Raw genomic sequence first — 12500 nt, forward strand, 5'->3', positions numbered from 1 at the left:
GAGAGATGCAGTGATGTGAATAACGGCGTTAAAATAAACGGGGTTACTAACGGCGTTTTTTTTTTTCAGTAACGGGTAATCTAATTAATTACTATTTCCATCGTTACAACGCCGTTACCGTTACCGGTAATTCAATGCGGCGCGTTACTACTGAAGCTTCTCATTGTCATCCGACCTCAGTCACAGCTGCAAAGGTGTTTTTTGTTTGTTTGTTGGTGAGGGGGGAGGGGAGGGGCGAGACAACCGCTTAAGTGATCATGATTGGCTATGGTAGAGAAAATGTCATGGTAAGCCAACCATAGTTCAGTGTTGTGCGGATGTTTCTACACACAAACCACACGCGCGCACAGCATCACACACACACTCAAACTATCAGAGAGATACACGCAGCAATGGCGAGTCCCGAGTGTTCTGAGGTGAACGTGGCGTTTTCACGGTGGAAGTACAGGCACTATTCCAACCTCATTGAGGTAAAATGTAAAAACGTACATGTGATGTGTACTTTATGTCCCGGAGCTAAATGTTTGTCCACGTCCGTTGTAAGCAACTCTAACCTAATGAAGCATCTCTCAACGGCACACGCTTCTCCAAAACTAGTGGCTAAAAACATAGTTGATGATGATAGCAGGCCAGGTGTGGCTAACGTGAGCTCCGCTAACAAAGAAGGACACGGAGCCACGCCGTCCAAGCAGCTAAAGCTGGATTTTTCTGCGTCAGCTCCACAAAAACTTGTGACACAGACTGAACTGAACGGAATGATAGGCAGGTATGTTGTTGAGAACATGCTTCCGTTATCAACAGTTGATTCTGACTCCTTCAGAGGCCTAATTGCCAAAATACCGGCGTGGTAAAAAGTAACGCAATAGTTACTTTCCCTAGTAACTAGTTACTTTTATAATGAAGTAATTCAGTTACTAACTCAGTTACTTTTTGGGATAAGTAACTAGTAACTATAACTAATTACTTTTTTAAAGTGACGTGCCCAACACTGGGGAGATGTGAGGTGTGTATTAGAGAGAGAGAGAGAGAGAAGGAGAGACAGAGAAGGAGAGACGGAGAGAGAGAGAAGGAGAGACAGAGAGAGAGAGACACCTCTGTACAGGCCTAACACACCTCTGTACAGCCCTAACACACCTCTGTACAGGCCTAACACACCTCTGTACAGCCCTAACACACCTCTGTACAGCCCTAACACACCTCTGTACAGCCCAGCCCTAACACACCTCTGTACAGCCCTAACACACCTCTGTACAGCCCTAACACACCTCTGTACAGCCCAGCCCTAACACACCTCTGTACAGCCCTAACACACCTCTGTACAGCCCTAACACACCTCTGTACAGCCCTAACACACCTCTGTACAGGCCTAACACACCTCTGTACAGCCCTAACACACCTCTGTACAGCCCAGCCCTAACACACCTCTGTACAGGCCTAACACACCTCTGTACAGCCCAGCCTTAACACACCTCTGTACAGCCCTAACACACCTCTGTACAGGCCTAACACACCTCTGTACAGCCCAGCCCTAACACACCTCTGTACAGGCCTAACACACCTCTGTACAGCCCTAACACACCTCTGTACAGGCCTAACACACCTCTGTACAGGCCTAACACACCTCTGTACAGCCCAGCCCTAACACACCTCTGTACAGGCCTAACACACCTCTGTAAAGGCCTAACACACCTCTGTACAGCCCAGCCTTAACACACCTCTGTACAGCCCTAACACACCTCTGTACAGGCCTAACACACCTCTGTACAGGCCTAACACACCTCTGTACAGCCCAGCCCTAACACACCTCTGTACAGGCCTAACACACCTCTGTACAGGCCTAACACACCTCTGTACAGGCCTAACACACCTCTGTACAGCCCAGCCCTAACACACCTCTGTACAGCCCTAACACACCTCTGTACAGCCCTAACACACCTCTGTACAGGCCTAACACACCTCTGTACAGCCCTAACACACCTCTGTACAGGCCTAAATATCTTACCATAAATCTGGCAATCAGATTCTCTGGTAAGTTACGTTAGCTAACTAGCTAAGTAGCTAGCTACCTCAGATAACTAACATTAGCGTGCAGCTGTCACTCAGACTCCTACAAGACACCTATATTACATAATAATCAAGCATGTAAGCACAATATGCCCAGTTGTATCTTGTAGAAATTGTGGAAGCAATTAAAAATAAATATATAAATATAATGAATTATTATTATTACAGGGCTTAAAGTGGGAAAAAATCCTGTGCCTGAAACTTTTTCTTGGGGAGGGGGGTCACAGTTTGAGATATTGGGAGAGCGGGTACAGAAGACAGCTTCTTGTCTCAATGTTTAAATGCATTAATACTATTTTATAGTCAATACAAAATATATGTCTCAATATTAAAATGCATTAATACTTTAAATGAATGTGCAACAATACTATGTGCAATATGACAACCCTTGTGTACATAAGGTTCAGATATAGGAAAAGTTAGGATATTTATAGCATAGCATAGAGTACAGCACAGTGTTTTGTTGTATAGTATAGTAGTATAGTAGATAGTGTACATAGCCTTTATTTATGTAAACCAGCTCTTTACCCTTGGCCCTCGTGTTTTTAGTCTTTTTCCAAGCACCAGGGGAGCCCCCCCTCCTAAATGTCGTTGTATGGTACCTGTACTGTATTACAGTTTTTCTCAATTGCTAAAACACATTTCACAAAACTTTCCTCCATTTCCCCAAACTTCTAAACACAACACACTTTTTAAAAAAAAAATTTTTTATTTGTTTTTCAGATTTTATCCCTTTTTCACCCAATTTGGTAGCCAATTTAACCCAACTTAGCATCCAATTATCCCCTGCCTATTGCATAGGATCCGCCGCACGACCCCGTGGCCGGCAGTCCCAGAGGAGGGCGCCAGGCAGACTAGGCTGACTGGCTCCTCGAGCCCAGTACCGTTATTCCGGCACCCAGGGGGCGGTGTTGCGCGACGGATCCTAGTCCAGAAATACTCCTATACCCCCCTCGGAAGCGGCCGGCCAATATGCCGCTTCCCGTGTGCCTCGGCCATATCTGGATCTGGCGAGCCGGGATACGAACCCCGGCCCCGGTGGGCAGCATGCACTAGCGGCCAGTGCGTAGACCGCTACACCACCGCGGGGCACACAACAACACACTTTTCTAAAGCTACATAAGCAAAACCACACCTTCTCTCTTCAAAACTCAAACTCAAACCCTACCCCTAATCCTAACCCTAACCTTACTGTAACCCTAGCACCTAACCCTAACCCTAGTTTTCCCACATGTATGATAGTCATGCATAAAAATAAATCTGCGCTCCCTGTCTAACGTTATATCTAACATTACATATTTTACATTACAGTAAGGCTGATTTTGCATGATAGTCATGCATTTTTAGATATCTATTTCCCCCCTTTAAATGGCATATGATGTCCGAAATTTTACTAAAGTTCAGCCGCGAAGTTGTTGCACTGTTGTCCTATCGAGTTTTACGTTAATAAAAGTTTGAAAAATGTTACCGTATTCCCACATGTACCGTAACATGTACAATACTGTACTGTATCACAACTCAATGCAAACACTACAGAGGATCCATTACACACAACAATACTCACTGAAAACAATGTTCAGGGTGTGATGTTTTTTTATTTATTTATGGAACTATACCACACACACACACACCACAATCATTTGCAACAAGTGTCTTAAATTTTGAGTCGTTATGTTTAATGAATGAAGCCAGGTGTGTTCATTGTGTTAACATTTTGCTGACTGTGGCAAGCATTTTGCATCACATGAGCTTTAATTTGAGAATTTGACATTTTGAGCAGAGTTTTTTGCAACTTGTGTTTTAGCAAGACAAAATGTGTTTAGATTTATGAGAAAAGGAGGATTGTGTTTTGTGAATTGTGTCTTCATGTGAAATGTGTTTATGGTTTTGGCAAATGGGAGCTAGTTTTATTAAATGTGTTTAGAGAACTGGTCATTTGGTTTAGAGAATTGGCTTTTGTGTTTTAGCAATTGGGAAAAACTGTAATGACAATAAAGACCATTCATTCATTCATTCATAATACTGTTTTATACTTAATAAAAAATAAATAAAATTAGATGTCTTTAAAAGGCCAAACTGATTGCATCACTTATTAAGCCACTATCACTATAACAATACAGAATAAAATATATACATGTCTTTAAAAGAACAAACTGATTACTTATTAAGCCACTATCACTTATATTCTCCTTCTTGGCACCACGTCCCATAAGGCTTCCCGTCACTACTCAGGGGTTTTCCTGGCTCAAAATGAGGCGGAGGTGGTACCAGTGGTGTTTGACATCGGGGGGGACCCATGAAGCAAGGCTGTCTGGGGGTCCTTAAACGAGCATCAAACACTTAATTTCTTGCATTCTGGTGAATTGATATGCACCAATTTGTGCCCTTTCGCCATCAATTTATGGTGGAAATGTCATTATATATGTAAAGGAAAAAACAATATTCAGGCACCAGATGGCCATTCAAAATATAATGTAATATAATGCAATATAAGGCTCTCAGGCATTCTGTACTTTCAAATATGTATTCTCCTTGAGCAGTCAACATCAACTATCAGCTGTTTCGCTAGCAAACACGAAAGCTAAGTTATTTGTGAAACAGCGCCCCCGCCACCACGTCGGCGCAATGCCGCAATTGCAGTTTTTTATTTTTTTTTTTATTTTATTCTCCCGCGCCGGAAATCCGGCACTGTGCCGGAGTACTTTAAGCCCTGTTATTACTGAGGCATTTCGAAGAGAGCGCCTCAGCCAACGTTGGACCCGGAAACACGTCACGACTTAACAACCCAATAGTGATCAGCCTGCCTGGTGCGACGTCGGTCGCATGCCGTGTGAGTTGAGAAGCGACTGCTGTCGTGCAATGTCGTCGTGTGCATTGGCCTTAAGACGGCGAGGTTGTTCTCTCTCTGCCAGCTGTGGCACCACAGGCAACCGCCCCCTGGCGTTGTCATAGCGCCAGCGACACCCACCCGGCGTTGTCACAGTGACAGCCGTGCGTGTCAAGCAGGGTTTCCGTTAGAAAAAATTGCCGCCGGACATCGTGTCCGGGAAGATTTCGATTTACCGGACAAACGTGATATATTCCGGTCATAATATAGCTGTTTGTCGCGGTGATTACTGTTGTGTAGCGGCCTATATATGCCATTTAATGTCTATTTCTCATCCAATACGATTAGATAGATAGATAGATAGATAGATAGACTTTATTTGTCATTGTTACAGTACAGGTACCAAACAACGAAATTTAGGAGGGGAGGCTCCCCTGGTGTTTAAGAAAGGAAAAAGAAACACATTTTGAAAAAGCATAGATGCATAAAATCACAAGAAGATAAAGAGCTGGTTTACATCAATAGAGGCTATGTACATAATCCACTGTACTATACTGCACAGATAGTCAACTAGGGTTGTCATATTGCACAAGAAAGTATTTTTTCACATTTTTTTAAAGTGTCACAGTTTGCAGGCTTGAAAATGTACATGTTTGTGCCTCAGCACTAGCTGCCATTTACAATCCGTCCGGACTTGTCCTGGGCCCAGAACTTAGGCCTTTTCTGTGTTCAGGGCCTTGACGGCCCTGTGGTAGAAGCAGTTCTTCAGTCTGTTTGTCTTAGCGGCCGGGGTCCTGTACCTCCTGTTCGAGGGCAGCTTGACAAAGTGTTCGTGCCCAGGGTGGGTCGGGTCCTTGGAGATCTTGGAGGCCCTCCTGAGACAGCGTGTTTCGTACAGCTTCTCCAGAGAGGGGATTAGATGCGAGCTATAATAATATAACATGATTCGCATGCGCGCTATGCCATTATGTCCAGCGCTGAACGGGCGCCTCACTGGGAACTGAACAGACAGCATCGATCAATGAACAGACTCCACATTACGTTAACTGAAGTTTGTTAAATTGTTTGGGATTAATGTGAGTTTTCTATTTTCTATTTTCTCTTTCCAGTTTTACCCTTTTTTTTTTATCAATAAAACAACGTCATTTCTATAACCAGGGGGGTGTTCCATCGACATCGCTGGAGGAGGGTCTGGGCTTACCGTATTTTCGTTAAGTCTCGCGAGACTCTTAAAAAGATCCAGGCATACCTTGATAGATCTCGCGAGACTTGTCGGGGTGAGCCTGGATTTTCATTTGGCGACGTTGATGGAATACCCCCCAGGTCTCGCTGGTTGGGAAGGCATTTCGTTTAGCTGCCTGTCAAATCATACTTAGGGGATAGCCCTGTAAGCTCATACGGGTCTGTATGTCGTCCTGAAGACCGGCTGTTAGATCATATCGCTGAAGTTTGTCTCCATCTTAGTGTAAATGTTGTCCGTTTCGTTTGTTATCCTTGTTATTGTGCGATAAAGTTAAGGCGCTCCGCCTCGGGCCGCCATTTTCGGCTGGGCGCCGGGCACGCACACACTCGTGCACGCGCGGCACTGCCCGGGAGGGAGGGACCCGCCCCCTTTGGTTAGCCTATACCCTATAGGCTGGCTGGAGGGGGCGGGTCCTTCTCTCTCAGGCGGTGTTGTTTGTGTGTGGGTGTGTGTGTGTTTGGTGCTCAGCTGAAGATGGTGGCCGAAGCCAATTTTCACCGGACATTTTGTCCGACGAGTTTTCAATTTGTCGGACTTCAACAACTTTTACCGGACAAAGACCGGTAATTACCGGTTAACGGAAACCCTGGTGTCAAGGCCAAGTCGTCACGGTAACAGTACTGACCTCCTCTTGGGTTCCAGGGCTGCGGGCTTCTTGAGGGGCGGCTCCATGGCGCTGCCCACCCCCCACGCCACCGCCCCCGCTGGCCCCGCCTTCTCTGTCCCTCCCCGGCCAGGCCGGACCAGCTGGGGGGCACCGGGGGTCACCGCATCGCTGGGGAGGGAGGGAGGGAAGGAGAGAGGGAAGGAGAGAGAGAGAGAGAGAGAGATAGAGGGAGGGTGAGAGAGGGAGATGGAGGTGGGAGGGAGGGTGAGAGAGAGGGAAGGAGAGAGAGAGAGAGACAGAGGGAGGGTGAGAGAGAGGGAGAGGGAGGTGGTAGGGAGGGTGAGAGAGAGAGAGGGAAAGAGAGAGAGAGACAGAGACAGAGGGAGGGTGAGAGAGAGAGAGAGAGAGAGAGGGAGGTGGGAAGGAGGAGGAGAGAGAGATATGTTATTTACATGGCACTGTGGCATCTGAGAGTTTTGTAAACTCTGTCTGTTGTCTGTGAGAGGGTGTGTAACTCTGTCTGTTGTCTGTGAGAGGGTGTGTAACTCTGCTGTTGCCTGTGAGAGGGTGTGTAACTCTGTCTGTTGTCTGTGAGAGGGTGTGTAACTCTGTCTGTTGTCTGTGAGAGGGTGTGTAACTCTGTCTGTTGTCTGTGGGAGGGTGTGTAACTCTGTCTGTTGTCTGTGAGAGGGTGTGTAACTCTGTCTGTTGTCTGTGAGAGGGTGTGTAACTCTGTCTGTTGTCTGTGAGAGGGTGTGTAACTCTGTCTGTTGTCTGTGAGAGGGTGTGTAACTCTGTCTGTTGTCTGTGAGAGGGTGTGTAACTCTGTCTGTTGTCTGTGAGAGGGTGTGTAACTCTGTCTGTTGTCTGTGAGAGGGTGTGTAGCTCTGTCTGTTGTCTGTCAGAGGGTGTGTAACTCTGTCTGTATCTGTTAGTCTGTAATCTGAAAATACTTGAAAGTCTAATTATTTTAGTGAGTTTGGACTGTATCCTCACTATGATGTGAAGGAGCCGTGGAACTTGGAACAGTCCGGGTCTTTAGCTTCAAATCACACACAACTCATCACACGACATGAAAACATTACCATATTTTTCTGTCTAATGATTTTTTTTTTATCAAGATTTAGCTGGAAAACCTGGTTAAAACTATGATTTCGATCTCATGGACGGTGGGTTTGGGTTAGGGTGAGAGTGGTGTGACGCCTTTAAGTAGATCAGAGTAAATCATCATTGATTGGTCCTCACTCTGTAGTCGGGGGCGGGGTCACTGGGCTAGGCTCCACCCTCTTTGGCCTGCCGGCCGCCGCTGCTCCGGGTACTTCCTGGTTAGGCTCCGCCCTCCTTGGCCGCCCCACCCCCGCCCCGGGCATCTCTCCACTGAGGCGGTCGGCCAGCACGCAGTCCTTGTTCATGTTGATGTCAGAGTAGGGACAGCCCACCGCACTGAGGGACACACAGTTATAATAATAATAATAATAATAATAATAATAATAATAATAATAATAATAATAACTTTATTTGTATAGCTTTAATCATTATATAATCTTAATTTAATTATTTTGTAATTTAAATGCAAAATTAAAAGGATGGGTTTTTATAATCTTAATTTAATGATTTAGTCATTTAAAGGCAATATTAAAAAGATAGGTTTTTAGTCTTGACTTGAACATATGTGTGCTGAGGTTGTATCCCTAATGTAAACTGGCAGTGCATTCCACAATCTGGTGCATAAAATGAGAATGCAGCCTCACCAAATCTCTTCTTTTGTACATTATGAACATGAATAAGGCTGTAATAATAATAATAATAATAATAATAATAATAATAATAATACGTTAGACTTATAAAGCGCTTTTCTAGACACTCAAAGACGCTTTACAAACTGAAAAGATTGAGTAGTAATAATAAAAAGAAAAAAAGAAAAGAAAAGAAAGTATAGGGGTCTAATTAAGGTAGTGCTGGGGACACATGGGAAGAGGAGGGGGAGAGGGTTAACTGGTGAAGGCGAGCTTGAAGAGGTGGGTTTTAAGGGCCTGTTTAAATGTTGGGAGGGTGTTGGCCTGTCTGATGTGGTTCGGCTGTGGCTGAAAAGGCCCCATCACCCCAGGTCCGAAGCTTGGTCCTGGTGGTCTTGAGGGTGGTTTGGTCGTCAGACCTGAGGCAACGGGAGGGGGTGTGGAGGGGGACGCGGTCGGCAAGGTAGGAGGGGGCCAGGTTGTTGATGGCTTTGTAATGGTGCTTTTCCACTACAGGGCTGACCTGGGTCGACCCAGGCTGGCCCGGTTTATTTTCCTTTTTCCATTGCCAACCGAGCTGGCCCGAAGCGAGCCGAACCGGGCCGAAAGGTACTTTTTTAGCTACCCTTCAAGAACAGATTTCGCTCTAGGAAAATGTCACTTACTGTTTCTGTAATAACGTATTAATAAAGATTTGAAAAAATATGATAACCATCGTATTATCTTAGTTTAATGTCATTTCAATGCATCATAGAACTTTTATTTACAACAAGCATAACAAAAAATCGCTATTATGGCGATGTCCTGTAGAACTGAAAGCGGCAGTTAACAGGCAGGTAACATCCATATGCTGTATATATAAATAATGTCGGAGTCGACCGTGATAGCAGTGTCGTATCGACACCATTCAAATGGTTTCCGATTCCCTGTCCTCTCCCCTATCCGGACATGTTTGAATTGTTATCCTAACCCACGGTAAACCACAGTTATTAACCCGCAAAGGGTGCCTCCGGGCACCGTGTTTGTCTGTGAATAACACCGGCTATGAAGGTGGTACAAACACAATACTCCTTTGCTAACTTCACCATCGGTATACGGTCATTTTGAGCCCTGAACCACCGCGCTGACACCCCGAGAAGTTATGCTTTTAACCGTAAACTCAATGAACCGGGAGTTCACCCGCTGCTGCAAGCGTATCTATAACGAACGTGGAGATTGAATGAGCCCCGCGTCAGTCAGCCTTTCCGTAGAAATACGTCGCACCGTTATATATCTAACGTTACATGTTTTAAGGCTGATCTGTGCATGATAGTGCTGCATTATGTTGATCTATTTATATCGATCTATTCTTGCCAATTCCTTATTACCAGTGGAAAGGGGGAAGACTAAAACACTTTGAATGGAATAGATAGGACTTTCCGTTCAATGGAGGAAGCATGACACTCGCGAGTTCATCTCGCTTTTCCCCCCGTTGATGTATTAAACAATCTAAGCAATCTAATCAGAGCAGTTGTTATTGTGTAATATTATTGATGGATGTGCCATTTTTGATGGAGAGCAGTGAGCGGATGACTTGATGTGAGCATGTATTTGACTAATGCCGATAGTCTTGCTCCGAAACCGGAGCTGTCTACAGCGGATTCCACAACGTTCATTCAAACTACCGTAATTCATGAACTATATGCCCAATCTAAAAAAATCTAACAGTTTCTGAAAGCAGAGAAGTTGCACTTTTTGAACAGTTGAACTTTTTTAGGCTTATTACGGTAGTTCACCAACAAAAAAAGCACAGTGCTCAACGTGTCAGGAGACACGCATTTCCCCCCGCTGATCTGTATAGCTGTATATCTGTTGTATAGCTGTATATCTGTATTATGACACGTAACTCCTCCTTGTCCCGGGTCGCTCCGTATAATGGAGAAGCGTTTCTGAAAGTACGGCACGGCTCGGATACAAAGTCGACCCGGGCTAGCCCTGTAGTGGAAAAGCACCATAAGTGGTGAGTAGGATTTTGAATTGGATCCTGTATTTGACCGGGAGCCAGTGGAGGTTTTGGAGGACAGGGGTGATGTGGTCACGGCGGCGAGTGGAGGTGAGCAGACGGGCAGCAGAGTTCTGGACGTATTGGAGTTTGTTTAGGATGTTATTAGGCAAACCGTAGAGGATGCTGATGCAGTCGTCGAGTCGGGAAGTTATGAAGGCGTGGATGAGTGTTATAAGCTTTGTTATTACACATGGTTCATACAAGGAACAGCTCTCAGCCCTGGGTGATGTCAGAGTAGGGACAGCCCACTGAAGGGACAGGAGTACTGGTATATACAATTAATTCACCCTTATGAACATGAATAAGGGTGTAATAACACATGATTGACACAGTACAAGCGGGAGGTCAGAGGGTGTAGACTGATTCTAGGTGCAGGGTGTGAAAGGACAGAAATACCTCTGTATTGCTCCTGAGTACTCTGTCTTATCAATGTTGATATGCTGATTGGCATTCTGCTGCTATCACCTATTCTATTATTGACGCTATTGTTGATTTAAGCAATATCACACGAGAGGGAGTGCTGTTATACTGAATATCAGCACGGCTGTGATTGGGTCGTAGGTACGAGGCCGCAGGCTGAGTAGGAAGACAATCACAGCCGTGCTGATATTCAGTATAACAGCACGACCTCCAGTGTGATATTGCTTTTATACAACAGTTCTACAGCGCAATTTATTAGTTAACAGTAATAAGTGACAACAGATTATGATTTGTTTGTTTATTTAATCATTTATTTTGGCTACGTCAACAAAAAATAGTTCCGCAACTGGACTGTTGCCTAGCAACCTGAACACAAACATCTGCAGGCTAGCTACTTTCTATAGCGGTCAATAAACAGTAATTTCGGAGTGATACATATAGTATAATATTTCTAGTGCAATGCCAATGTCTAATTGAACCTGTACCCAAAAATGTTACTCCTTGTATCCATACACTGATATAATAAAAGACAATCTGATTGTGATTCTCATTCCCAGACAGTCTGGTTGACCAACACCTCAAACTTGGCCTTCATTAAGCCAATAGAAAGAGCTTCTAAACATACGCTGCACAGCCATTGGCTTAACCTCACATCAATCACCTCCGACATACTTCACTCCGACTTCCATGGGGCGCTCCGTTGGAACGGTGTACTCATAGCGGCATAATAGATTTTTTTGTTATGATTGTTGTAAAGAAAATGTCTATAATGCATTGAAATGACATTAAACTAAGATAATAAGATGGTTATCATACTTTTTCAAATCTTAATTAATAAGTAATTACAGAAAAAGTAAATTACATTTCGGAATCATGTCGGAATCATGTGCTACCAAGCTGACCAATCACAGTGCTTACGGTCTGCGTAGGTGTGTTGCGTAGTTACATTTTTGGAGAGGTGCGCGTTAACCTACGCAAGCTACGGCGTAGGCTATGCCGTAGATTTTACGCAGAAGTATAAATTGGGCTTAAGGCCGTGTTTGAGTCGCTGTGTTAAGCCCAATTTATGCTTCTGCGTCGAATTTACGGGCGGCTACGCCGTAGCATACGCAAGGGCTCTCCTAATTTATACTTCTGCGTCGCGTTGATCCGCTCCGTTGGAACGGTGTACTCATAGTGGCATAATCGCGATTTTTCTTGTTATGCTTGTTGTAAAGAAAATGTCCATAATGCATTGAAATAACATTAAACTAAGATAATACGATGGTTATCATATAAAATCCAATCTTTATTAATAAGTAATTACAGAAAAGGTAAATGAAATTTCTGTCATGGCTTCCGCATTCCTACGAGAGAGTCGGAATGTGACGCAACTAAGCGGACCAATCATAGTTCTTATAGATAACTTTACATTAAATATGTCTATCATAGATATAATTTAAACCCAACGAACAGCCATGGGGCTCCCTGTAACTAATCATTTATTTCTAAATAAACAGGATTGTACATCTCGTAAATGTGAATCACGCTCCTTATAGGAAGGCTGTGCCTGACGCTTC

At 44.4% G+C, this 12500-nt stretch overlaps 1 protein-coding gene across 1 annotated transcript in view; it reads right to left on the bottom strand.

Moving 5' to 3' along the window:
• The window catches only part of l3mbtl3 (L3MBTL histone methyl-lysine binding protein 3), a gene marked incomplete at both ends in the record, with an annotated part of 62882 nt that overhangs the window by 19798 nt on the left and 30584 nt on the right, over positions 1–12500 (bottom strand). Inside the window, 2 exons of the mRNA XM_080534304.1 lie at positions 6760–6909; positions 7987–8184. Coding sequence (XP_080390430.1) covers positions 6760–6909; positions 7987–8184 — 348 coding nt within the window. The remainder of the gene's footprint in view (positions 1–6759; positions 6910–7986; positions 8185–12500) is intronic.

The sequence above is a fragment of the Nansenia antarctica genome (assembly GCF_963989245.1).
Source record: "Nansenia antarctica genome assembly, chromosome: 6".
Taxonomy (NCBI): domain Eukaryota; kingdom Metazoa; phylum Chordata; class Actinopteri; order Argentiniformes; family Microstomatidae; genus Nansenia; species Nansenia antarctica.